The sequence below is a fragment of the Myotis yumanensis genome, unplaced genomic scaffold (assembly GCF_028538775.1).
Source record: "Myotis yumanensis isolate MYYU_CA2020_CCGP unplaced genomic scaffold, mMyoYum1.0.hap1 SCAF_5, whole genome shotgun sequence".
NCBI lineage: Eukaryota > Metazoa > Chordata > Mammalia > Chiroptera > Vespertilionidae > Myotis > Myotis yumanensis.
Window position 1 is genome coordinate 79,483,709 of NW_027223756.1, and position 27,398 is coordinate 79,511,106.

Consider the following 27,398-nt stretch of genomic DNA (forward strand, 5'->3'; position numbering starts at 1 on the left):
GGCCACACCTAGAGGACTAGTGTCACAGGGACCCAAAGTTAGCCGACCCCTCCTCAGGTCTCCTAGGAGAACTCTGCTCTGACTCTCCAGTCAGACCCCCCTTCCCCATTTCCTGTTCTATTTTATTCATACCTCGTATCATTGTACCACATGGAACCATCTTACGTGTTTGTCCTCTCCCTCACCGGAACGGGTATTTATTGAGCACTTACTGTGTGTCAGGCCCTGTGCTGGCCACAGGGAATTCTTGTCTGTTAACCCAGAGGGTGTCTTAGTAGGCTTGGGCTCCATAACAACATACCACATGCCGGGCGGCTTAAACAGCAGACATTTATTTTCTCACAGTTTTGGAGGTGGGAAGTCCAAGGTCAGAGTATTGGTAGGGTTGCTTCCTTCTTGGCTGTCTTCTCACTGTGTTCTCATGTGGAAAGAGAGAGAGCTCTGGTGTCTCCTTCTCTTACAAGGACACCAACCCCATCAGATTAGGGACCCAACGGTATGACCTCATTTAACCTCAGTGATCTCCCGAAAGGCCCCATCTCCAAATGATAGTCACATTGCGGGGAGGGATACAATTCAGTCCACAACAGGGCAAGCGTGCCTGCCTATAGCAAGCTCACATTCCAAAGGGCACAAGAGCTTCCTTTGGTTCTCTGCTGGGTCCCTACTGCCTATCCCAGTTTCTGGCACATACTAAGCTTTATTAGCTCCATAAAAATTATTGAAGTAATTGAATAATGACTCACAGTAGACACAAGATTCCCATCTACTTAGGTTAGAGGATGCAAACCAAGCCTGAGGGCCAAATCTAGCCCACCCCTTGTATTTGTAAATGAAGCTGTATTGAAACACATCAACGCCCATTTGTGTTTGCCTATTGCCCATGAATGCTTTCTTAGTGATAGCAGCACAATTGAATATTCATGATAGAGACCTTCTAGCTCACAAAGCCAAAAATACAGTAAACCCTTGATTTAATGGACTTCGGATCTAACAGACAAAATTTCTAGTCTGTAAGTCATATGTGAACGTTAACACCCTGATGCCCAGCTGGTGTGCTCAGTGGTTGAATGTCGGCCATGAACCAGGAGGTCATGGTTCGATTTCCCATTCAAGCCACATGCCTGGGTTGCAGGCTTGATCCCCGGCGGGGGGCAAGCAGGAGACAGCAGATCAAAGATTCTCTCTCATCATTGATGTTTCTATCTCTCCCACTCCCTTCCTCTCTGAAATCAATAAAAATATATTTTAAAAAAACACAAAAGAATTATTTGGAGATGTTTAAATGAAGCATCTCCAGAGTACGAATTTAAAAAAAATTCAACACCCTGTTAATTTTGAAATGCTTTTAACCAAGTGTTGTTTATAATTAAATTACAGGTTATTTTTGTTATTAATTCACTTATTTTAAACAAATTTTAGTGATTAAGAAATGTAGCAAAAAACACTGTAGTAATTTTGCCAATATAAATAATGTATATCTATAGCTATAGTCTACATATTTAAATCCAAGTGTCACCACTTCTAAACAATGTTCGGCAAATGGTTAGCACATGATCACACTGCATGGCACTTGGTATCAGTGGTGTTGTCGAGTGGTGTGACTTTCTACAGCAGTTTTCACGCGTGCTGGCTGATGTGCTAAGCTACACCCCCCCACACGTGTGCATTTGTTTACTCAAGGTGACTAATGAATGCACACATTTACTAGATCAATTCAGTATAAATTTAAAATCACAGTAATACATATAGAAAACTTTTCTGTGAAATTAAACTTTTCATACATACTTAATTTTAATTACACAAATATGTCTGCATAAGTAAAAATAGGTAAACTAGTTTGTCAATTTTTTAACATACACATTCAGAAAACACTCTATTATATAATGGGCTTTCAGCTTTAATGGACACCCCCTCGCTCAGATTAGTCTTATATCGAGGTTTTACTGTACTTACTATCTAGCCCTTTACAGGAAAAGTTTGGCAACCCTTGCCTTTGGTGGTTTACTAGTGAAAATAATGAGCGCCAGGCGATATAGCTACTCATAATAGATTTGGAGTTGTCCCCTCACAGGGGAGGTTTAAATTTGTTTCTTTCAGGCCAGTTATTTTATGCCTTTTAGAGGCTGCTGAAATATTTCTGTATATCCAGCATAATGACTTCCTATTGTATCCTAATAGCCAATGCATAATATTTATATAAATGAATTAATGCATGTACCTCTGCAAAAATCATTTTCAGAATGCGGAAAAAGTTAGTTTACAGTTCCCGAGGCCAAAATCAAGGTGTCAGCCAGGCCATGATTTTCCTGAAACCTGTAGGAGGGAATCCTTCCTCGCCTCTTCCAGCTTCTGATGGTGGCCGGCAATCCTCGGCTTGTGACTATATTATTCTAGTCTCTGTCTCCCCCTTCATGTGTCATTCTCTGTGTCTGACTTGTTCCCTCTTATAAGGACACCAGTTATAATGGATTAAGGCAGTGTGACTTCATCTTAACTTGATTACATCTGCAAAGACCCTACTTCCAAATTAGGTGCCATTCCCACGTGCCAAGGGTTAGACCTCCAGCATATCTTTTTGGGGGACACAAGGTCAACCCATAGCACCTTCTGTAATTGAAACCTGTCTTCTGCACCTGTGTATTTTCGACACCTGCAGAGGGGAATTCACTTGCTTCTGCGATGAGATAACTCACACCTCTGTTGTGTGTGGCCTTCTCCTCGCTTCTCTCTTCTTGGAGGGAAAGTGGTGTGGTGTTGCCTTGGGATCTGAGTGTGGGGTTTTCCTCCCAGTTACCCGGAATACGGTGTGGTCCAGATGAGTTCACAGAACGTCCGGGCCCGAGCCCGAGAAATCATCAGATGGCAGGAGCTGAAGGAGGGCCAGGAGGTCATGCTCAACTACAACCCCGACAGCCCGAAGGAACGGGGCTTCTGGTACGATGCAGTGATCACGCGGAAGAACCAGACCCGGACATCGCGGGAGCTGTATGCTAACGTCAGGCTCGGGTGAGTGGCTATCCAGCCAGCACGCTGTGGGCAAGGCCCTCAGCCTCCACCTGTCCTCCCCTCTGGGGCTCCGCTCCACTTCCTGCTGGTCTACTGGTGATCTTTCTGAGACTGACCCTTCATGCCCCTGCTTGGGAACTGTCTCTGAGCCTCAGGTGGAAATGTTGGCCTTCCTTGTTCTCTTTTATTTGTTGTTTTAGATTTGGCAAATAGGTAAGAACATAAAATGCATCCAAGTCAGAAGGTACTGCCCTGGTTGGTGTCTCTCAGAGGTTAGAGCGTCAGCCTGTGCACCAAAGGGTCTCGGATTTGATTCCCTGTCAAGGGCACATATCTGGATTGCGGGTTTGCTCCTCACCCCCCGTCAGGGCGCATGTGGGATGGTCTCTCATATCGATGTTTCTATCTTCTTTCCTCCTCCTCTCCCTCCCTTCCACTCTCTGGAAAGCAATGGAAAAAAATATCCTCAGGGAGGATTACAAAAAAACAACACCTTTCTGGAGATAATGACTGTTTCCGTGAACTTCCAGGGACATTCTGTGCACAAACAAGCATAAACATATACAAACACACCAACCCACATAATGGTGTGCCCCATATCCTGGGTCAACAAACTGCAGGCCAGAGCTGGCCCTTCACCTGTTTGGGCAAATAAAGTTTTATTGGCACACAGCCACACCCATCTGTTTGCTGATTATCTGTGGCTCCTTTTGTGTTGGAAGTGCACGTTTGAGTAGTTGGGAAAGAGACTGAAAACATGTACTGTTTGATTTTTTGCAGAAAATATTTGCCAGGCTCTGTTCTACTTTGCGTTTCTGTATGTGTGTGTTAAAACAATATATAAGAGAAAACTTACTATCCTAATCATTTTTTTAAATAAGTTTTTATTGATTTTAAGGGGGGGGAGGAGAGAGAAACACCCATGTGATAGGATGCCTCCTGCATGCCCCCTTCAGGGGATGGAGCCTGAAACCGGGCACGTGCCCTGATCAGGAATTGAACCAGCGACCTTTTGGTGCTCAACCAGTTGAACCACACCGGTGTTTTTTTGTTGTTAATCTTTACCTGAGGATATTTTTTCCATTTCTTTTTAGAGTGAAAGGGAGGGGGATAGACAGAGGCACACATCAGTGTGAGAGAGACACATCAATTGGTTGCCTTCCGCATGAGCTCTGGCCAGGCAGGAGTGGAGGGGTGGGAATGGGGATTGAGCCCACAGCCAAGGTATATGCCTTTGACTGGAAACGAACCTGCAACCCTTCAGTCTGTGGGCCGACGCTCTAACCATTGAGCAACCAGCCAGGGCCATCCTAACCATTTTTAAGTGTACAGTTTAGGGACATTAAGAACATTCACATTGTTGTGTGACCATCAACACTTGCCCATTTCCAGAACTTTTTCATCATCCCAAACAGAAACTATTTTCATTAAACACTAATTCCCCACCCCCTTCTCCCCAGCCTAACACCCACCATCTTCTTTCTGTCCTTCCTCCAGGGACCTCATATGAATGGAATCATATAGCATTTGTCTTTTTGCGTCTGTCTGGCTTATTATAATGTCTTCAAGTCTTATCCATGTAGTAGCTTGTCAGTCCTTCCTTTTGGTGACTGGATAATATTTCATTGTATATAGTGACTATAGACACATATCTGGACAACAGTGTCCCAAACACAGGTGCAAAGGTTCTGGAGCAGGGCCATTCCTGGTCCATTTGTGGCCTAGTGAGGAGGCCAGTGGGCTGGAGTGGAGGGAGGGAGGGAGCGAGGAGTGGAGACTGGAGCCCTCCATGTGTTTGGATGTTCAGGGTATGGCCAGGAGTGGTACAAACTGGTGTTTAGTCTCTATTGCTGGCAGTCATTGGGGCATTTTGAGCCTGGGAGCCACATGCTTTGACCTGCAATTGAGAACCATCACCCTGGCAGCCGAGCAGGGAATGGACTGCAGGGGGCAGCATGGCAGCCAGGACACCAGGGAGGAGGCTGCAGTGATGTTATAGTGAAAAGATAATCAGCTTTTTGTTTCACTGCTTTTCTCTATTGTTTTCTTGTTTCCAATTTCATTGATTTCCTCTCGTTCTTTTACTTTTCCTTGGATTGATTTTGCTCTTTTTCTAGTGTCTTGAGGTAGCAACTTAGACTAGTGATCTGAGAAATTTCTTTTCTAATATAAGCATTTTAGTGCTAAAAATTCCCCTCTAAGCAGTACCTTAACTGCTTCCCACACATTCTGCTATGTTATATTTTTCTTTTTGTTCAGTTCTCTATTTTAAAAAAATATATACTTTTATTAATTTCAGAGAGGAAGGAAGAGATAGAAACATCAATAATGAGAGGGAATCATTGATCGGCTACCTCCTGCACATCCCCCAACTGGGGATTGAGCCCACAACCTGGGCATGTGCCCTGATTGAGAATCGAACCATGACCTCCTGGTTCAGAGGTCAACCACTGAGCCACGCCGGTTGGGCTCTATTTCTTTTATTTCCTTTGAGACTTCCTCTTTGACTCCTGGCTTACTTAGAAGTAAGGTGTTTAATTGACACATATTTAGAGATTTTTGCATTGTCTTTCTGTTATCTTTATATATGAAATCCTAAGTGACCATCCCACCGTCTGACTGTCTGACTGGTAGCTATGACGTGCACTGACCACCAGGAAGCAGACGCTCAATGCACAAGCATGGAAACATGGAACAGACTGATGAATCTCAGAAGGGAGGGAGGAGGACGGGAAGAGATTAACCAAAGATCTTCTATGCATACTAGATTCGTGCCCCAGTGGGGTCCCTCGGCCTGGCCTGTGGGGATTGGGCCGAAATCGGCTCTCCGACATCCCCGGAGGGGTCCCGGATTGCAAGAGGGTGCAGGCCAGGCCAAGGGACCCCACCAGTGCACGAGTTCTCTCATTAATTTATAGTTTTATTTTATTATGTCTGAAGAACATACTCTGTGTGATTTCAGTTCTTATAAATTTCTTGAGGTTCTATGTTGGTGAATAATCCATGGTTATTGAAAAAAAAAAGTATTTCTGTCATTGGGTAGAATGACCTAATATCAGTTAGATTGTATTGGTTGAATTTGTTGTTCACTTCTTCTAATTCTTTCTGATTTTCTGTCTAGTACTTCGACCGGCCCTCATCAACTGATAGAAGTCCTCAGCTATAATTGTGGATTTGTCTAATTCTCCTTTGAGCTTGATACTTAAGAGTCTGTTGTTTGGTGTATACACATTTAGGATAGTTATCTCTTCCTGGTTAGTTCATCTTTTTATCATTATGTAGTGTCCCTCTTTGTCTCTAGTAATTTTCTTTGCTCTGAAGTCTACTTTATCTAATGTATGTGTATGTATTGAATACACTTGGTTTTTTAAAAAAGTTACTGTTTGCATGGTGTATCTTTTTATCCTTTTACTTTCGATCTATGTAGTTGAGTTTGAAGTGATTTTCTTGTAAACAGCATATAATTGGGTACTTTGTTTTATTAATCCTCACTCAAGGATATTTTTTCCCCATTTTATTTTATTTTTTTTAAAGAGAGCCGAAGGGAGGAAAGGATGGGGGGAGAGAGAAACATGAATGTGAGAGAGACACATGCCTCCTGCACGTGTCCTGACCAGGGCCAGGGATCGAACCTATAACACAGGTACATGTTCTTGACTGGGAATCGAACTCATGACCCTTGGATTCGAGGACGGATGCTCTAACGCAGGGGTCCTCAAACTTTTTAACAGGGGGCCAGTTCACTGTCTCTCAGACCGTTGGAGGGCTGGACTATAGTTTAAAAAAAAACTAGTTGGCTGCTAAGCAACAGGCAGCGGCGGCAAAAACACCCGGCGGGCCGGATAAATGTTTTTGGCGGGCCGCATGTGGCCCACGGGCCGTAGTTTGAGGATTCCTGCTCTAACGACTTAGCAACACCAGCCATGGCTAATTGGGTTACTTTTTAATCCAATTTGCCAGTCTTTACCTTTTATTTTTAAAAAAATATGTTTTTATTGATTTCAGAGAGGAAGGGAGAAGGAGAGATAGAAACATCAATGATGACAGAGAATCATTGATGGGCTGCCTCCTGCACGGCCCACACTGGGGATCGAGCCCGCAACCTGGGCATGTTCCCTTGACCAGAATCGAACCCGGGACCCTTCAGTCCGCAGGTCAACACTCTATCCACTGAGTTAAGTCTGTCAATTTATTACTTGTTTTCTTTCTTTTTTTCTGTTTCTTGTTTCTCTTTTTCTGTCCTTAGATATTTTTTTAGGATTCTTCATTGATTTATTTTAGTCTTTGGAGTATGTTGCTTTGTACATAGTTTTCTTAGTGGTTTTTCTGAATTTTACCATATAAACATGTGACATCTTGGTGTGTCTCACCCCCCTTGGGCCCCCTTCCCCAACACCTCTTGCTCCCCCAGACTGGTGTCAATTTTGTCATTTGAGTGAAGCATGAAAATCTTTCTTCCTTTTAGGTTCCTTTATCATCACTTATTATCTTATGTATTGGATGGTGTTATGATTTTTTTATTTATATATTTTTAATTTTTTGGTGTTATGATTTAAAAAAAATATATTTTCATTGATTTCAGAGAGGAAAGGAAAGGGAGGGAGAGAGAGAGAAACATCAATGATGAGAGAGAATCATCGATTAGTTGCCTCCTCTATGCCCCCTACCGGGATTGAGCCCACAACCTGGACATGTGCCCTGACCAGTAATCGAACCATGACCTCCTGGTTTACAGGTTGATGCTCAACCAATGAACCACGCTGGTTAGGCATGATTTTTAGTTTAGTCACCACATATGATTTTGGAAAATCCTGAAGAGGATAATCTATTGTATGTACCCAGAGTTCTGCTGTTTTTATTCTTTTTTTCCTTCCTTTTTGCTCTAAGATTCTTTTCTTTATAACTTACTATTTGAAGAACTCCCTTTAATTTTTCTGTGAGAGTGGGTCTATTAGCGAGTTGTTTTGATTTTACTTTATCTGAGAAGGCTACCACCCCATCGCATTGGCATAACTCCCTCGAATCCAATCATTTCATCTGTAAATATTTTAGAATGTAGTTCTTAAAAATTATTCTTGAAGAAATCCAGTTATAAAGCTATTATTACAACCTAAAATTGCTCTTGAAGAAATCTAGCTATAATGCTATTGTTACAACCTAATAATAATTTTTGAGTAACACAGATCTATTGTTCAACCTTCCAATTATCTTAATTTTTTAAAATATATTTTTATTGATTTCAGAGAGGAAGGGAGGGGGAGAGAGAAATAGAAACATCAATGATGAGAGAGAATCATTGATTGGCTGCCTCCTGCATGCCCTCTACTGGGGACCGAGCCCGCAACCCTGGCATGTGCCCTTAACCGGAATCGAACCCAGGACCCTTCAGTCCGAAGGCTGACACTCTGTCCACTGAGCCAAACCGGCTAGGGCTCACTTGTTTGTTTGTTTTTTAACCGTTTCTTTGATTAGAATCTAACTAATGTGTACAGATTTCAGTTAGATCGATAAGTATGTTTTAAATCTTTTATCTTTAGGCTTTCTGTCTTCCCCATTTTTCCACTTTTCCTTCACAATTTATTTGAGGAAACCTGGTGGTCTGTCCCAGAGAACTTCTGCAGCCTGGATGTTGTCATTTCCTGTGAGCTGGCAGGTAGATCTGGGCCTGTCCTGTCTAGTTCCAGCCATGGGCACGAGCTGCCGAGCACTTGGCGTGCGGCCCGTGCACACGGAGATGTGCCCTGAGTATGCAGCACTGGCTGTATTTTGAAAAAAGCTATTAATCTGTACTTTCTGTTGAATTTGGCTGTGAACCAAATACTGCTCTAAAAAATAAAGTCTACTATATAAAAAAAGGCTATTAATAATTCTTTACTATTCATTACATACTGAAATAATCTTTTGTGTACATTGGGTTACATAAAACATATTCACATGAATTTCATCTGTTCTTAACTTTTTGAACGTAGTTCTTAGGAAATGTGGAGTTACCCATGTGGCACCTGTTCGCGGCTTGTGGTCATTTCTGTGGGACATTCTGGGTGTTCAGTGGAACCTTGGTTCTTGATCTTAATTGGTTCTGGAAGGCTATTTGAGAAGCAATTTGTTCGAAAACCGAATCATTTTTCCCCATTAAAAGTAATGTAAATGGAATGAATCCATTCCAGACCCCAAATGCTTCTGTTTTAACCTTTCTTATATACAGCACGTGTCTACTGCACTGTTTCATCTATAAAGACTTGAATTTATCAAAGCACCCGCCACTAGCCTTAAACGAATTTTTAATATATTGCTGCCTCTGAAATGCAACCACTGGTTAACTGCTTATCAGTTATCCAATCAACAGCAGTTTCTCTACCTGTTCAGTTGCCTGTGATTGTGTTTTGTGAGCACTTTCACGCCCTTAGCAACATTAGCACTCTTGCTGGTTTCTTTATGTTTTAAAATTGTGCTAATCATTGATTTCACCAGCAACGAAAGCATTTTCTCCTTTGTTCCCTGAGAGATGCTTTTTGTCATGCTGAGGTATCAACACGAAAGGGTTGTCAGATTGAAAACTGAAGTTTTGGTCCAGACAGCGACATCCGAGAAAGAGGTTTGACTGTCTATGGCAGTGGTTCTCAACCTTCTGGCCCTTTAAATACAGTTCCTCATGTTGTGACCCAACCATAAAATTATTTTTGTTGCTACTTCATAACTAATGTTGCTACTGTTATGAATAGTAATGTAAATATCTGATATGCAAGATGGTCTTAGGCGACCCCTGTGAAAAGGTCGTTCGACCACCAAAGGGGTCGCGACCCACAGGTTGAGAACGGCTGGTCTATGGGGTCATTTTAACTTAGAGGAGCTTTTGTATTTTGATGACAGCAAATTGATCAGACTTTACCTTGGTGATTCTTGCATGATGGGCCCTGTTCAGTCGGCCTCCCCTTGCCCGAAGGTTAGAACTTACTCTCACTGCATCACGTAGTGAAACTGTTTTATACTCTGCTTTCTTTTATCTTGCGTTTGATTTAGTAGGACTTGAATTGGCAATGCAGTAGCTACATGAATGCACTAGGGCCCTGAGGAGACTCTTACTCAGTGTCATTAGAGAGGTGCTCATATGCTCTGAGAATGTGCCGGGTGGCCAAGTCCTCTTGGAGGTGCCTTAGCAGGGCTGGCCAGCTGGAATGTTCTAACGGCTTGTCTCTCACAGGAGTGGTTCTCTCAGCAACTGTCGGATCATGTTCGTGGATGAAGTTTTCAAGATTGAGCGTCCGGGCGAGGGGGCCCCCATGGTTGAAAACCCAGTGAAAAGTGAGTTCTGATCCTGCCCTCTGTCTCCCGCCTTGGGGGTGGGGTAGGCCTCCTGTTTCTCTGGCTGGCCCTGCCAAGCTGACCCCAGCCGCTGTGTCCAGGGAAGAACAAGCCCTTCTGCGATAAATGCAAGGATAACCCGAGCAAGCCCTGCCATGAGTGTTCCTGCAGCCTGTGTGGGAGCAAGCAGGATCCCGACAAGCAGCTCATGTGTGATGATTGCGACCACGCCTTTCACTTGTACTGCCTCAACCCGCCTCTCAGCAGTGTTCCCACGGAGACCGAGTGGTGAGTGGATGCCTCGAATGCTCCAGTGGTGGGCTTGGGCCGTGGTGATCAGCTATCCAGGTTAGGGGGCTGGCAGGTGCCAATAAATAACACGAATGTTGCCTGTCACCTGGTGAACCCATGAGGGGCAGTGAGAGAAGTGGGGTGTGAAATTCCCAGCAGGAGAGGGACAAGAGTCTGTTCAGTAGAATGTTCTGTGATGATGGCAAGGTTCTCGCTCTGCACTTTCCACGACGGTTGACACTCCACACACGGCTCCTGACCACTTCAGATGTGGCACGTATGACCGAGGAACTGGATTTCTTGTTTAATTTTAATGAATTTAAATGTAGAAGATGTCCCATTTCGGACAGCTCAGGAGGTCGGGAGCTGGAAGGAGCCAGCTATGTGTGCAAGCTAGTAGGAGTGGGGCGGGCTAAGGACAGGGGGTCATGTCCCTGTTGTTACAGGTTCTGCCCTAAGTGTCGAAATGACGCCAGCGAGGTGGTGTTGGCGGGGGAGAAGCTGAAAGAGAGTAAGAAGAAGTCGAAGATGGCATCGGCCACATCGTCCTCGCAGCGGGACTGGGGCAAGGTGAGGTGGCCCCCTCGCTCTGTACGCCCCTGCAGCTCTGCCCGCCCTCCCGTGCTCGCTCACACCGTCTTCCATCTCTTTCTGGACTGGACAGGGCATGGCGTGCGTGGGGCGCACCAAGGAGTGCACCATCGTTCCATCCAACCACTACGGACCCATCCCAGGGATCCCCGTGGGCACCATGTGGAGGTTCAGAGTCCAGGTACTCGTAAACATCTGGAGTTTGGCCTCAGGCACTGATCTTCCAGAAACCCCTTCGCCGGAGAGGGCCACCCTTCGAGCAGGGGGCATGGCTGGAGTCCAAGCCAGCTCCTCCTGTGCTGTGGCCCAGCTTCAGGGGCGAGGTTCTCATAACAGGCGTGATCCACTCGGAGGGAAAGTCAGGCCCCCGGCTCTGAAAGCAGCAGCAGGAGGGTGAGGGGGAGCGTTTCTACAGCAGCCAGTCCAGATGGTGCCATTTGTTTCTCGGTGGTTCTCACAGGTCAGTGAGTCGGGGGTCCATCGGCCGCACGTGGCGGGCATCCATGGCCGGAGCAATGATGGGGCGTACTCCCTGGTCCTGTCTGGGGGGTATGAGGACGATGTGGTGAGTGGGGGTTGTTTTCTTTATTTTTTAAATGTAAAATACACATAAGATGTGCCATATTAACACTTTGTAAGTGTACACATCTCAGTGGAATTTAAATACATTCACATTGATGTGTAACCATCACCAGCATTTATCTCTAGAACTTTCTCATCTTCCCAAACTAAAACTCTGTCCCCATTAAACAATAATTTCCAATCCCTCTCCCCCAGCCCCTGGCTCCCACCATCTACTTTCTGTCTCGATGAATCTGACTCCTCTAGGGACTTCCTATGAGTGAAATCACACTGTATTTGTCCTTTTGTGACTGGGTTATTTCATGGAGCATAATGTCCTCAAGGTTTATCTATGTTGAGCATATTGCAGAATTTCCTTCCCTTTTTAAGGCTGAATAATATTCCATTGTCTGAATGGACCATATTGTGTGTGTCCATCAATGGATACTTGGGTTGCTTCCACCTCTTGGATATTGTGAATAACACTGCTGTGATATCTCTGAAATGCCCTTTCAATTCTTTTGGGTAGAGACAGACCCAGAAATGGCATTGCTGGGTCACATTTCATTTTTCGAGGGACTTCCATAGCATTTTCCACAGCAGCTGCCCCATTTTCCATTCCCACCAGCAGTGCACAGGGTTCCAATTTCTCCACATCCTCCTCATCACTGGTTATTTTCTGTTTGACAGTTGACATTCTAGCGGGTGTTGTGGGTTTATTTTTAGTGGAGTCTTTCCTCTGTGGAGGGTTCAGCTTGCCCTTCCCTGTTGCAGGACAATGGGGAGTCTTTCACGTATACTGGTAGCGGTGGTCGAGATCTTTCCGGCAACAAGCGGACTGCAGAACAGTCCTGTGATCAGAAGCTCACCAACACCAACAGGTTCGCAGAAACAAGGTTTTCTTATTTTTTCACCAACTCACTTCTGCTGCGTCCTCTGGTGGCTACCCAGGGAAGGGGGTTGGTTCTGTTTTAGGGTGTCATGTCCAGGAAGTTAGATTCCTTTTAAGAGTGTGGTAGAACATGTGGATGCTGAAAATCCACATCTTTCTATCTCTGTCTGCTAAAGACTTGTGAGTCATTCAATGCATTAGAGCAAGCATGTCAAACTCGCGGCCCACGGGCCACATGCGGCCCACAACAAATATTTTTGTGGCCCAGCCAATATAACGGAATGTAAGAAACATTTTAATAAAAATTTCACAACTTAATTTTTACAATATCCTATTGTACATAATTATTAATAACGAACTACAACGTTCGCTAATGACTGATTAATCGTGTTGCATTCATTTCCCTTACACGCCTTACATGCAGGCGCACCATTTCTCTCCACTAATACTAGCAGCGAATATTTTAGCAGCTGATTGCCACGTCATTAGTCTTGGACTGACTTGTTTGGTGTGCGCAACAAGAAATATTTCACTTTCCGAGAACAAGAGAAATAGGTTGATTTGCATTATGCTTATTAATTTGTGCAGTTATTCAGTGTCTGGTAAGTTAATGTTCAAGCAAAAATATTAATTTTTATTAAAATGTTCTGTTTTATGTTAACGATTACTCATGTATTTCAGCTCTTTGTATTCAGCATATCTCTATTGAAATAAACCTACGTTTCTATGAAAGTTGAAGCTTTTGTTTTTTGCGGCCCACATAAACTTACACTTGTTTATTTGGCCCGTGTTAGCCTTTGAATTTGACATGCTTGCCTTAGAGTGAATTTTTCCCTGAAGAGGCCAGATAATCTTTTGGCTTTTTGAACTGCATGATCCCTGTTGCAGCCAGTCAACTCTGCCATCATAGCACAAAAGCAGCTGCAGAACTTGATTTGAAAAAACAATCAGTGGGCTGAAGTTTGCTGACCCCTCATTAGTAGGATAGGGAAAGGTATTTTTGTTGTTGTTAATCCTCATCCGAGAATATTTTTCCTTTTTTTTTTTTTTTTTTAGAGAGAGAGAGTGGAAGGGGGAAGAGAGAGAGAGAAACATCTGATGTGACAGAGACATATCAATTGTTTGCCTCCTGTATGTGAACGAGTCTGCAACTGAGGTATATGCCCTGACCTGAATCAAACCCGGGACCCTTTAGTCTGTGGGTCGATGCTCTATCTACTGAGACAAACCAGCCAGGGAGGGAAAGTCTTTGTAAGCATAAAAAGTATCATAAAGCCTTGCCCTGGCCGGTTTGATTCAGGTCAGAGCACATATCTGGGTTGCAGGCCCCATCTCCATTAAGGGGCATGCAGGAGGCAGCTGATGGATGTTTCTCTCTCACATCTCACGTTGTTTTCTCTCTCTCCCTTTCCTTTCCTCTCTCTAAAATCAATAAAAAATATTTAAAAAAAAAGTATCATAAAGCCCAAAGGAAAAGATAGATTTGATGACCTAAATATTAGAAATTGCATTAGTAAAATCCATAAGTAAAATGAAGAGTCAGATGACTCTTTGGGGGAAAATCTGCAACAAACATGACACATGATTGTTATGTAAAGAGCTGTTGCAAATCAACAAAAAAAAAACTCATAGAAAAATAAGATCATTCACAAAAGAAATGGAAATCTCTTAATGACCATAAAAAATTATTCAACTTTAGTAATCAAAGAAATAGAAATTGAAGTGATGGTGAAATACTATTTATTTCCCCTGTGAAATGCCAAGACATAGACTGGTGTTCCCCTATTGGTAGAAATACAAGTGGGTACCTTCTTTCTGGAAAGGTGTTGAAAATGATCTTATGACACTAATTCTACTTTGAAAGTGTATGATGAGACATGGGGAGGGGAAAAATCTTATAATTAGTAATGTTTATCTTATCAGTATGTATAATAGCAAAGTATTAGTACCTGAATGTTTTTTGTTTTTTTTTAAAGGGAAGGGTTCGTTGTACATTTGTTTAGTGGAATATATTTTTTTTAATATATTTTATTGATTTTTTTACAGAGAAGAAGGGAGAGGGATAGAGAGTTAGAAACATCGATGAGAGAGATCGATCAGCTGCCTCCTGCACGCCCCCTACTGGGGATGTGCCCGCAACCAAGGTACATGCCCTTGACCGGAATCGAACCTGGGACCCTTCAGTCCGCAGGCCGATGCTCTATCCACTGAGCCAAACCGGTTCGGCTGGAATATTTTAATTTCAGTAGCTGTTAAAAACCATGTTTTCAGAAAAGGTTTAATATGAGGAACTGCCCGTAAGCTAACATTAAATGGTACTTGCTGCACACAAACTAAGAAACTTGTTTAAAAATTACTGTTTGCGCCCTGGCTGGTTTGGCTCAGTGGATGGAGCATCGGCCTGTGGACCAAAGGGTCCCAGGTTCGATTCTGGTCAAGGGCATGTACCTTGGTTGCAGGCTCCTCCTTGGCCTGGGCCCTGGTCAGGGCTCCTGCAGGAGGCAACTAATCGATGTGTGTCTCTCACATCGATGCTTCTTTCTGTCTTTCCCTCTCTTTTTCATTCTCTCTAAAAATCAATGGAAAAATATCCCCAGGTGAGGATTAACAAAAACAAACAAAAAGTAAATAAATAAATAAAGGTGATTAAATGTTTAAAAAAATTACTGTTTGCACCTAGAAAACAGTTGCAGCGTTGCAGCTCTTTTTTCTTTCACACCCAATAGAGAGGTCAGAGTGCTGAGCCTGACCTCTGGTTGGCTTGCCCCAGGCCCCTGTGCCCTTGGGCGAGACAGACCTGTCTGGCCAGCCCTTGTTTGCTGCCTCCTCTTCTTCTTGATGATGTCCTCCCCACATGCTGTGCCAGTAGCTCGTGGCTCCAGTAATGAAATACCACGAACCGGGTAGTTTAAAACAACAGAAAGTCTCGCATATTTCTGGAAGCTCAAAGTCAAAATCAAGGTGTCAGAGTCATGCTTCCTCTGAACTTTCTGTGGGAGGGCCCTTGCCTCTTCAGCTGGTGGCTACCAGCAATCCTTGGTCTCTTAGCTTGTGGCGGCATCACTCCAGCCTCTGCCTCCGTCTTTACACGGTGTCCTCCTCTGTGTGTCTGTGTCTCAATTTCCTTTTCTTCTAGGGCAGTGGTTCTCAACCTGTGGGTCGCGACCCCTTTGGAGGTCGAACGACCCTTTCACAGGGGTCACCTAAGACCATCCTGCATATCAGATATTTACATTACGATTCACAACAGTAGCAAAATTACAGTTATGAGGTAGCAACGAAAATAATTTTATGGTTGTGGTCACAACATGAGGAACTGTATTTAAAGGGCCAGAACAGGGGTCCTCAAACTTTTTAAACAGGGGGCCAGTTCACTGTCCCTCAGACCGTTGGAGGGCCGGACTACAGTTTAAAAAAAAACTATGAACAAATTCCTATGCACACTGCACATATCTTATTTTGAAGTAAAAAAACAAAGCGGGAACAAATACAATATTTGTATTTGCATGTGGCCCGCGGGCCGTAGTTTGAGGACCCCTGGGCCAGAAGGTTGAGAACCACTGTTCTAGGGACACTAGTCATTGGATTTAGGGTTCCTCTCATCCATTCTGACCTCCTCTGAACTTGACTTTATCCGCAAGCACCCTTTTCCCAAAGAAGGTCACATTCATAGGTTCCATGGGTTAGGATGCCCTTTCTTTTTTGGGGGGTACAATCCAAACGATAGCATGTGACCCCCCACTCCCCCTGCAGGGCACTGGCTCTCAACTGCAGCGCCCCCATCAACGAACGCAAAGGGGCCGAGGCCAAGGACTGGCGCTCAGGGAAGCCGGTCCGGGTGGTGCGCAATGTCAAGGGCCGCAAGCACAGCAAATATGCCCCCACTGAGGGCAACCGGTACGACGGCATCTACAAGGTGAGAGGCCCTCCCTGCGCCCACCAGCGCCACCTCCAGTCCCAGATGGCACTGACATGGGCTCTCACTTCCCACAGGTTGTGAGGTACTGGCCCGAGAAGGGGAAGTCCGGCTTCCTGGTATGGCGCTATCTTCTGCGGAGGGACGACGAGGAACCTGGCCCCTGGACGAAGAAAGGGAAGAACCGGATCAAGCAGCTGGGACTGACCATGCAGGTGCGTGCGGGCCGTGCTCACCTGGCCCAGCAGTCCTGGTTTGAGCATCGTCTTCCTGGTCAGTCACTGGGGATCATGGCAGGAGAACTGGGCTGTGAGTGCTCAGTTAGCCAGAGCCTGCCTTATTGGCCTGGAAGCTCTCCGGGGTTTCTCTTTCAGCCTAAATGATGTCCAGGAGCCGAGCTGGCCACATCTTACTGCTGTCTACCCCATTTCAGTCCCTCAGCCAGTGGAGATTGGGATGGGCAGATTGTGTTCATAGTTTTAGAGTTGAGATCCAGACTTGTCTCACCTGTGCTAGTAGATAGGTTTATCTGGGGAAAAAAGAAACCAACCAAACTGGTGGGATGTAGAGAAGTCAGTTCTAAAGATGAGGAGGATTGGTCCCTCCCGGCCATCGCTTGCCTCTTTATGGAAATGGAACCTTCTATTTTCCAAGAATTCACCCTGTGCTGCAATAGAGCTTTTGGCACTATAATTGTGGTGTTTTCTATTTATTATTGTGAGGTGCTCTAGCAGCTGGTAACTGTTTTGGGACTATTTAAGGAGTCTTAATTGTCACTGAGAATCTGATGGCGCCTACCCTCTGGGGGGTGTCACAAGGAGTTGAACATGACGGGTGTACCCCGGGTAATTTCAGAAGCTGAGGAACTGGGGAGAAAAATAGCCGTGGGACAGGAACATCAGCATCTGATGGGAGTAGGGTTTTTATTTATGATTTCAGTTTCCATTGCAACTTAGTGTTTCTTTTAAAAAAGGTTGGAAGTTTCTTGATAAAATATTTCCAAATCAGACTTGACTCTAGGTGCCTTAGATATGGGGTTATAACCAAGTAATCTTGTGCGGACCTGGAACCCAAGGGCCATCGAAATGAGGTTGGATGGCAGTAAGGCCCCCTGGGGCAGTTGTTTGCAAAAAAAGTTTTCTCGGTGCAACCACGGCAGAGCTGGAGATATATTTACCACCCGACCCCTTGTGGGAAAGTTTGCCTACCTCTTAAAGGAAATAATGAAGATAATAAAATTATCATATTGGCTTGATCTGGCCGTAAGAATTTTACCTGCACGGTCTCATTTAATGCGTCACTCTCACCCTGCTGGGGCAGGTTAGCCCTGCGTTCTTGGTAAGTGCGGTGATGAGATTGCTGCTCCTCCAGAGTTGAGTGGAGGCCTCAGATTGGAGGCTGTAGAAGTAGGAGTTAAGGCTTTTAAGGCTGGTATGGGGTCGGGGAAGGGAGTGACTTTGAGGTGAGGGGAGATGGGAGACGGCAAGAAGTGCGGAGCCAGTGTGGCAGATGTCAAAGTGGGGCAGTCGCTGGTCCCCCACCCCACAGGAAGTCTGGGTCACCCAGGAGTCCCACCGCTCCAGCCTCTTCTCCAGCCTGTGCCTTTGCCCTTTCGCAGTATCCAGAAGGCTACCTTGAGGCTCTGGCCAAGAAGGAGAAGGAGAAAGAGAACAGAAAGAGGCCGACTGAAGAGGCAGAGGAGAAAGACGAAGAGGAGGAAGAAGAGGAAGATTTCACGTCCCCCAGGAAGAGCAAACGGAGGAGTAAGTCAGAAGGTAGGTCCCTCTCCATGGGCAGCCTGTCCATGTGCTCTTGGGCTCGCCCGCCCTCACCACTCTGCTCTGTCTCAGGTGCCTGTTCCCCGAGAGTTACACCCAAGAAAACCAAGGTGGAGCCTTACAGCCTCACAGCCCAGCAGAAGGCCCTCATCAAGCAGGACCAGAGCAACACTAAGTTGTGGACCGAGATCCTCAAGTCACTCAAGGATGGGCCGGTGAGCACCCGTATGGCCTGAGCGGCCTTCCCGCCTCCCCCCGCCTTTTCCCACCATTTTTTTTATTATAACAAAATAGAGGTAACATAAGTGCATCATCTTGACCATTTTTCAGTGTACAGCTCAGTCGCATTAAAAGACATTCACATCATCATGCATTCACCCCATCATTCATCTCCAGAAATTTCTCATCTTCCCAAACTGAAACTCAGTCCCCGTCATACACTAACTGCCCATGACCTCCCCCAGCCCCTGTCTGAATGACTCCTCCAGGGACCTCCTTAAAGTGGAATCACAGTATTTTTTGTTCTTTTGTGCCTGGCTGATTTCATTAAGCATAATGTCCTCAGGTGCACCCACATTGTAGCAGGTGTCAGAACGTCCTTTTTAAGGCTGAATCATATTCCACTGTCTGGAAGGACTACATTCTGTGTATCCGTCCTTTGTCAATGGACAGTTGGGTGGTTTCCATTTTTTGGCCATCGTGAATCATGCTGCTATGTACACGGGGGTGCAACCATCTCTGTGCGTCTCGGCTTCCAGTTCTTTTGGGTATATATAGATGGTCCTCAATTTACCGTGGGGCTTTGTCCCAACAAATCTATCGTAAGTCACATGCATTTGATGCATCTAACCCAGCCGTGGGCAAACTACGGCCCGCGGGCCGGATTCGGCCCGTTTGAAATGAATAAAACTAAAAAAAAAAAAAAGACCGTACCCTTTTATGTAATGATGTTTACTTTGAATTTATATTAGTTCACACAAACACTCCATCCATGCTTTTGTTCCGGCCCTCCGGTCCAGTTTAACAACCCATTGTGGCCCTCGAGTCAAAAAGTTTGCCCACCCCTGACCTAACCTACTGAATATCACAGTTGAGCTCAGCCCACTGAGCATGTGCGCAGGCACGTCCATGAACCTCCACTTGGGCAAGAGCCTCTCTCGGCCGCTGCTCAGCACCACAGGTCAGTATCAGACTGCGTATCACTAGCCCAGGACAGGATCAAAATTCAAAATTGAAATATGGTTTCTACTAAATGAGTATCACTTACACACTATTGCAAAGTTGAAAAATTGTAAGTTGAACCATCGTAAGTTGGCTGTCTGTACCCAGAAGTGCGATTGCGGGGTCATATGGCAGTTCTAGTTTTACAATTTTTTGAGGAAACTCCATACTGTTTTCCACAGTGGCTATGTCAGTCTGCATTTTTACCAACAATGCACGAGGGTTCCCTTTTCTCCAAATCCTCACCAACCCTTGTTGTTTGTTGATATATTGATGATAGACATTTCTGGTGATTAGTGATATTGAGTATTTTTTTCCACGTGTCTATTGGCCTTCTGTAGTCCTCTTTGGAGAAATGTCTACTTAGGTTCTCTGCCCATTTTTAAACCAGGTTGTCTTTTGGTGTTAAATTGTCCAAGTTCTTTATATATATGATTTGGATATTAATCCCTTATCATATGTATCATGAGTGAATATCTTCTCACATTCAGTAGGTGGTCTTTTTTTTTCTAATATATTTCTTTATTGATTTCAGAGAGGAAGGGAGAAGGAAAGAGAGATAGAAACATCAATGATGAGAGAGAATCATTGATCGGCTGCCTCCTGCACACCCCCTACTGGGGATCGAGCCCGCAACCCAGGCATGTGCCCTGACCAGGAATTGAACCTGTGACCTCTTGGTTCCTGGGTTGACGTTCAACCACTGAGCCACACCCAACTGGGCCAAAAACTTATTTAGTTTAATGTAGTCTCATCTCAGGGTCCTCAGTTTAATTCTATTTGCAGTTTCTTTTGCTATGGAAGGGAACGTATACACTGAACCTGGGGTTCAGATGTATTTTAGGGGCATGGTTTAGCCGGGCACACGTCCTTCAGGTCACCTTCTCTACAGAGTGTTCTGTGATCACCTGCACTTTGGGTTGGCCCCTCCCAGGCTCCATGCTGTATTTCCTAGCACTGTTGTGACATTTCTGTCTTTCCCCGTTTTATCTTTGCCCCCCTCCTCACCCCCCACAGGGCTCCAAGCTCTGTGAGGGCATAGGGTTCTTCAGTTTAATCCACTGTTGGACCCCGTGCCCGGGCAGCACCTAGAAGGCACTCAGCCTTATTTACTCAGTGATCTATTCATGCCCTCAGCTAAAGCCTGCTCTGGACCCCGACCCTGGGTGTCCTGCTCAGCACAATGGAGGCTGTGACCCTGGCAGGCTGTGCCCATCTCCAGGTCCTGGGCAGGGCCCGCACCTGTCTGGGCTTCTGCTTTCTCATCTTAATGGGGATCACACCGCTCCTATCTCCTGGAGTAAGGATAGGAGGATTAAATTAGGGAACCAGGGCCAGGCTCTAGTAGGGAGCCCCGTTTTCTGAGGCTTCCATCAGCATGGTTCATTTTGGTGTAAGGTTCTGCTGGTCTAATGCATCCTCTCTTCTGGTTTCAGAAATTCCTGAATAAAGTAGAAGAAACATTCCAGTGTATTTGCTGCCAGGAACTGGTATTCCGCCCGATCACCACCGTGTGCCAACACAACGTGTGCAAGGTGAGAGGCGTGGGCATGGGAGCTGGGCGGCCACACACCCAGCACATAGTATGGGCTTGTTGGCTTGGCTTCTGCACACTCCTGGCTCCCTTTGCAGGGCCTTAGTGTCTGTTTTCCAAATAGCCTTGGTCATAGTTGCCTCCCGGCCTTCACCAAGGGATCCCATCGCCCCCCTTCCCCACTCCCCACCCTCCCGTGCTTCGCTGGTGCTGTGGAATCAAATGCCAAATCCTTGCCCCAGTCACCGACCCCACCTGGGCCACCTGGCACTCCAGTGTCACCTCGCCTCATGATTCCCTCTTCTGTGTGTTAGCTGGTTCTCTCCTCCCTCTGGCACACTCTCCCCAAGTCTCTCATGTACCTGGGGGTCCAGGGTGGGAGAGGATAGTCGGCAGTCCTGGCCTGAGGTCTTGTCATAATAAATGTCTGTAAAGCGGGCGGTAGAGCCCAGCTGGTGTGCTCAGTGGTTGAGCATCGACCCCTGTATCAAGAGGTCCCTGGTTCAATTCTTGGTCAGGGCACATGGCTGGGCTTCAGGCTCAATCCCAGTAGGGGCTGTTCAGGAGGCAGCTGATCCATGTTGAGGCATTGATGTTTCTATCTCTCTCTTCCTCTCTCTCTCAAATCATAAAAACATTTTTAAAAAGAGCAGGCTGTAGAGGCATGAGGTGCTTGTTTCCTAGAGGAGCCAGGAGGAAGGCTTCCTGGAGGAGGGGGCCTTAGCTTGTTACCTGAAGAGGGCCTCCGGGAAGCATTCCAGATTGGCGGGATGGCATGTGCAGAAGTTTGGACAGGCAGGCGTGCCTGAACAGCTGGGGCCTGGAAGGGAAGTAGGGGTGGGAGGTGGGCCATAGGCTCTGCCTGGTGGTCAGTGTCAGGAGAGAAACAATATGATTGAAAGAGAGATGGGGAGCTGAGATCAGATTAACCAGGGTCTCCCCTCCCCCTTGCACTGTGGACATTGGGGCCAGAATATTCTCTTGGGGGGGGGCATTTTGGGCACTGGGGGGCGGAGGAGGAGGTTGAACAGCTTCCCTGATCCCCATCCACTCGCTTCTCCATTCACAACAACCACAAATATCCCCAGACATGGCCCAGTGTCCCCTGGGGGCAGAATTGTCCAGGTGGGAAGCACTGGCCTGTGTAACTGGTTTCTTTGCAGTGTTTTCTGGCCCAAGTCTGTTAATAGGAACTTATGGGCAGTGTAGGCAGATGGTGTTTGAAGTGACTGTCCCCACCCCCTGGTCACCCTTGGTCCCTGAGCTTCTGGCTCTTTTGTTCTCGGATCTGGCCCCCTTCCTTGCCTTGAGGCTGTCTCAGCCCCTCAGCTGCCACCCTCGGGGAGGGGCTCGGAGAACATGAAGCAGTGTGGTTGTTTGGCCGTCAGAGCCAGGCCTCCACTTTGCTGCTTTTGGGCTCTGCCACCAGGTTACATGGGCTGATGGTGTTCCTTCAACTCTGTGTCTTGGAGAAGTGGCTCGGGATTGGTGGTGAGATTCGGGCTTTGGAGCCAGCAGCCAGGGTTTGACCCTCCACCCAGCTCTGCCCCTCCCATCCTTGGAAAGCCACCCAACTCTCCGAGCCTTAGTTGCCCCTCAGTGAAAGGGGGCGTAGCAGTGCCTTCCTGGCCTGCTTCTGGCTGTAGGTGACACATGCTAAAGTGCTTTAGCCAAGCAGGCAGAGCGGGCCATTGATGCAGGGGGAGCTTACCAAACGTCAGTCCTGGATAGCACTGCAGAAATGGGCTGAATTGATGGGGTTTCAGGGAACAAGCGTCTCAGGGGTCAGTCATATGTGTCATTAAAGTGCCAAGGCTGCCCTGGCCATTGTGGCTCGGTTGAGTGCTGTCCCGTGCACCAACCAAAAGATTACCAGTTCGATTCCTGGTCAGGGCACATGCCTGGATTGTGGGCTCCATCCTTAGTGGGATTGTGCAGGAGGCAGCAGATTGATGTTTCTCTCTCACATTAATGTTTCTCTCCCTCTCCTTTCCTCTCTTTCCAAAAATGAAGTGCCAAGGCTGTGAAGGAAGAGGGTTACCAACACTTATGTGTCTGCCTCGGCTGTCCATGCACCTGTAGTTACATCTCCCAGAACATCAGCATGTGAGGGTTATGGGAAAATGATCCTCACCTTGATGTCCCAGCACCTATTTTTTATCTCATTTTATTAAATTATTTTATTATAGTAAAATACACATAACATAAAATTTACCATCCTAACCATTTTTTTAAAATCCTCATCTGAGGATATTTTCCCATTGATTTTAGAGAGAGTGAAAGGAGAGGAAAAGACAGAAATATCGATGTGAAGAAACACATCGATTGGTTGCCTCCTGCATGCGCCCCAAACCAGGGCCCGGGCTGGGGAGGAGCCTGCAACCAAGGTACATGCCCTTGACCGGAATCGAACCCGGGACCCTTCAGTCCACAGGCCAACGCTCTATCCACTGAGATAAAACCAGCTAGGGCATCCTAACCATTTTAAGTGTATAGTCCAGTAGTATTAAGTACATTTATATTGTTGTGGAACCATCTCCACCATCCATCTCTAGAACTTTTCCATCTTTACAAACTGAAACTCTGTCCCTATTAAACACTAACTCGCCATCCTCCTACACCAGCACCTGGGTTCCCACCATCTACTTTCTTTTTGTTTTTGTAATCTTTATTGTTGAAAGTATTACTTAGGCCCCCCTTTTTCCCCCACTGACCCCCTCCAGCCCACCTCAGGTCTTTACCATCTTCTTATTGTCTGTGGCCATGAGCCATGCATATATGCATACAAGGTCTTTGGTTGATTACCTCCCACTCACCCACCCTCCCCCGCCTTCCCTCCGAGTTTCTGCACTCTGTTCCATGCTTCCATGTCTCTGGATCCACTCCATTCATTTTATTAGATTCCACATATGAGTGCGATCATATGATATTTGTCTTTCTCTGACTGGCTTATTTCACTTAGCATGATACCCTCCAGGTCCCTCCATGCTGTCTCAAGGGCAAGAGATTCTTTTTTACTGCTGCATAGTATTCCACGGTGTAAATGTATCACAGCTTTTTTATCCACGCATCTACTGACCACCATCTACTTTCTTTCTCTGTGGATCTGACTCTTCTAGGGACCTCCTATGACTGAACCTCCTGAATATTTGTCCTTTTGTGTCTGGCTTCTCTCACTGAGCATAATGTCCTCAAGATTTATCTGCACTGTAGTGTGTGTGTCGGAATTTCCTTTTTAAGGCCAAATACTAGTCCATTGTCTGGATGGACCACGCTCTCTGTATCATTCATCTGTTGATGGACACTTGAGTTGTTTCCACCTGTTGGGTGCTATGAATCATGCAGTGATCCAGAACCTGATTTTTGAACGTAGACCCAAACCTTAGTTGTTTTGAGCAGAAAGAGCTACCTTTTGTTCCCGGAATCAAGGCCATAAAATTTTTATTGAAAAGGAATTTAGGAATTGAAAGAATGTCAAACAAAAGCCTCAGCATGCATTTGTGGGGGAATGTGCCATGGCGTCAGCAGGCCTTCCATCGTGTTCACATTTACCCAGTTGCCTGATGTCATCCGTCAGGTGTGCACACCTATGCAGGTGTCTGCATACATGTGTGCATTATCTCTGCCCAGGTGGTAACAACTCAAGTGTCCATCAACAGATGAATGATACAGAGAGTGTGGTCCATCCAGACAATGGACTAGTATTTGGCCTTAAAATACTTCCCTGTTTCTCTGATTCTCTGTTTCTCTGATTGGGAAGTTGGCTCTTCAGGGCCTGTTCGAGTCATAACTGTCTCCACCTGGCTTAGTTTGAACCCAGAAGTCTGGCTCAGCGCCAGAATTCCTTCCTTTCTTTCTTTATTCTCATTGACGCATATTTATCACCTACCATGCTTGGTGCTGGGGAAGTCAGTGAGATACAGCTCCATATCACAGGGAGCATCTGGCCTGTTAGAGACAAACGTTAGTAAATGACATGATGCCAGAAGGCAGAAAAGGTGCTGTTTTAAGGCAAATTGGGGAGGTGACAGGACTGGCTGTGGTGGGGCTGCCTACGATGATGCTTAAGGGCTGTCAGGGAAAGGTCCTCTGAGGAGGTGACTTGAGCCAAGGCAGGAGTGACGGGAGAGCCAGAGGACAGACCTGCTAGGTGGTGTAATCTGTCAGTGCCAAGGCCTGGGGGCCAGGATGAACTAGTCTTTGGGGGGTCCTTGGGAGGTCAGGCTGGCAATGGGCAGTGAGTGGTAGAAAGTGAGACTGAGGACCAGGAGGGACCCTCTGGACCCCATGAGAAGTCAGTAAGTGCTCTCAACTCTGTCAGTGGGGACAGCCGGTGGCCAGGAGTGGCTCCGCTGACATGGACGGAACGTCTCACCTTCCTGCTCTGTCTTGTAGAATTGCCTGGATAGATCCTTCAGAGCCCAGGTGTTCAGCTGCCCCGCCTGCCGCCGCGAACTGGGCCAGAACTACTCCATGAAGGTGAACCAGCCGCTGCAGGCAATCCTCATCCAACTCTTCCCTGGTTATGGCAATGGACGGTGATCCACAAGCACTTCTCGCCGGGCGTTTTTAAAAAACGCATTAGAGGCGTCCTCGGCCCCTCTCGTTTTTAGTGGGCTTAACTTAAGTATGTAGTTTTTCCTCTACTTCCTAAAAACCCTTGTCTTCCTGGTTTTGTTTTTTTAATCTATAAATTTTTAGGAATTTGTATTATGGCTCAAAGAAAGAAAGAAAGTTAGGCTGCTCAGTGTTTTATCTTGGTTTTTAAAAAAAGTATAAAGCCTGCAGTGTATGAGCAAAAACACAAATGTTTTTTCTGAAGATGAAATTAGAAATTACTTGGCCTGAAGGCCGCTATGGTGCCAACATCAAGTTCTCAGAGGCTCCTGCAGGCAGACATTGACTGCCTAGAACCATCTTTTCCAGGTGTGTGGGCTTGGCCCCAAAGCTGAAAGCGGGCACACCTCCTGACAGCGTTTCATCGCCAGAACTCAGCAGGGTGGTACCTGGTGGTGGCCCTGGGTGTGGCGTGGCCCAGGAGTCAACCATCAGGACCTGTTGAAAGGGAAAAAGGAAAAGATCCCATTCAGCCCAGTTTAAACTCTGGCCTCACAGCCATCCGCCACCAGCCAGCTTCCGTGGTTAAGACCCACAAGCAGAGACCTGTGTCCCTTGAGCAGTGTTGAGGCCACACAGAAGCTACCTCCGCTGGACTCTCCTGTATGTGGAGCTGGGTGTGCAGCCAAACGCTGTCCATTCTGGAACACCGCAGAAGTAGATGCACTAAGCCATGTTCAAGTGCCTTTGGTTCTTTCTTTCTAAACACGGGGCTCTTTTTTTAGCACTGAATTACTGAAAATGCCAACCAGATTCTCAGATTGGCCAACCAGTTCTTTCCAAATCTGGGTGAGTGTTTGGGGATAGGTTGAGTTTTGTTCTTCCTTTACATTGAATTTTCAACTCACCAATTGAGATTTACAAGAGGGAATTTGTTTTTAAAATAAATACTTTTTCTAAATGAAATTTTTTTGTAGTTACTGTATATGTACCAAGAAATCTATAACTTAGGGATTTATTTTTTATTTTTTTATTTTTTTGGAATTATTTGTTAATTTTTCTACAAACTTTACCAAAGTTTGCAGCTCATACCTCAATAGAACAGGGATATTTTAAATCACATAACTGCAGACAAACTGGAACAATATTGTTTGAAAGGTTTTTTTTCTCTCTTTATTAGGTTATTAATGTATTAGGAAGAAATGATAAAATCCTGTGTAGGCATTTTCTATAAAGTTCAATATTCTTTGTCCAGATTTTAGATTCTCAGAATAAATGTCTTTTACAGATGCATTTGGTTGTCTTCTCCTGTTTGCAAATCGCTTTGTAGCCCACCAGGTACTTCTGTTTCTATTATTTTATTTTCACAAAAACCCCAGGAGACAGTCCAGGCAGGGTAGCATTGTCCTCACCTGGCAGATGAGAAAACGGAGACCCAGAAGATCAAAGTGATGGGCAGTGGTTCTAACTCCTGCTCAGGAGGGGTTTGGCTTTGACCTTTATGGGGTCAGCAAACTACATCTTGGAATGGGGGTGGTTACTTATTCTCACTAATGTGCTTCTGTCTCCATTTACGTTTGAGGAACCCGAGGCTGCAGTGGTTTCTGGGAGTCTGCAGGCCTGGGGAAATTTGGGTATATGGTGTGTGGGGACTGATGACATGAAATGCTAATTCCAGCGGAAGTCAGGACACGGATGAGGGAAGGTACTAGTGCTGAATTCTGAAGAGGCTTTTATTTACATTGA

At 45.8% G+C, this 27,398-nt stretch overlaps 1 protein-coding gene across 3 annotated transcripts in view; it reads left to right on the forward strand.

Moving 5' to 3' along the window:
• Positions 1-26,915, forward strand: part of UHRF1 (ubiquitin like with PHD and ring finger domains 1) — a 40,614-nt gene extending 13,699 nt beyond the window's left edge. For 2 of the 3 annotated variants that reach the window (XM_070415884.1, XM_070415883.1), the window contains exons 5-16: positions 2,794-3,009; positions 10,211-10,311; positions 10,413-10,599; positions 11,049-11,172; positions 11,267-11,374; positions 11,654-11,758; positions 12,529-12,635; positions 16,400-16,562; positions 16,640-16,777; positions 18,181-18,555; positions 20,998-21,096; positions 25,491-26,915. In XM_070415884.1, the coding sequence (XP_070271985.1) occupies positions 2,794-3,009; positions 10,211-10,311; positions 10,413-10,599; positions 11,049-11,172; positions 11,267-11,374; positions 11,654-11,758; positions 12,529-12,635; positions 16,400-16,562; positions 16,640-16,777; positions 18,181-18,555; positions 20,998-21,096; positions 25,491-25,637 (1,870 nt within the window). In that variant the 3' untranslated portion in view covers positions 25,638-26,915. The remainder of the gene's footprint in view (positions 1-2,793; positions 3,010-10,210; positions 10,312-10,412; positions 10,600-11,048; positions 11,173-11,266; positions 11,375-11,653; positions 11,759-12,528; positions 12,636-16,399; positions 16,563-16,639; positions 16,778-18,180; positions 18,556-20,997; positions 21,097-25,490) is intronic. The other variant, XM_070415885.1, reaches the window with a different exon arrangement.
• The last annotated feature ends 483 nt before the right edge of the window (positions 26,916-27,398 follow it).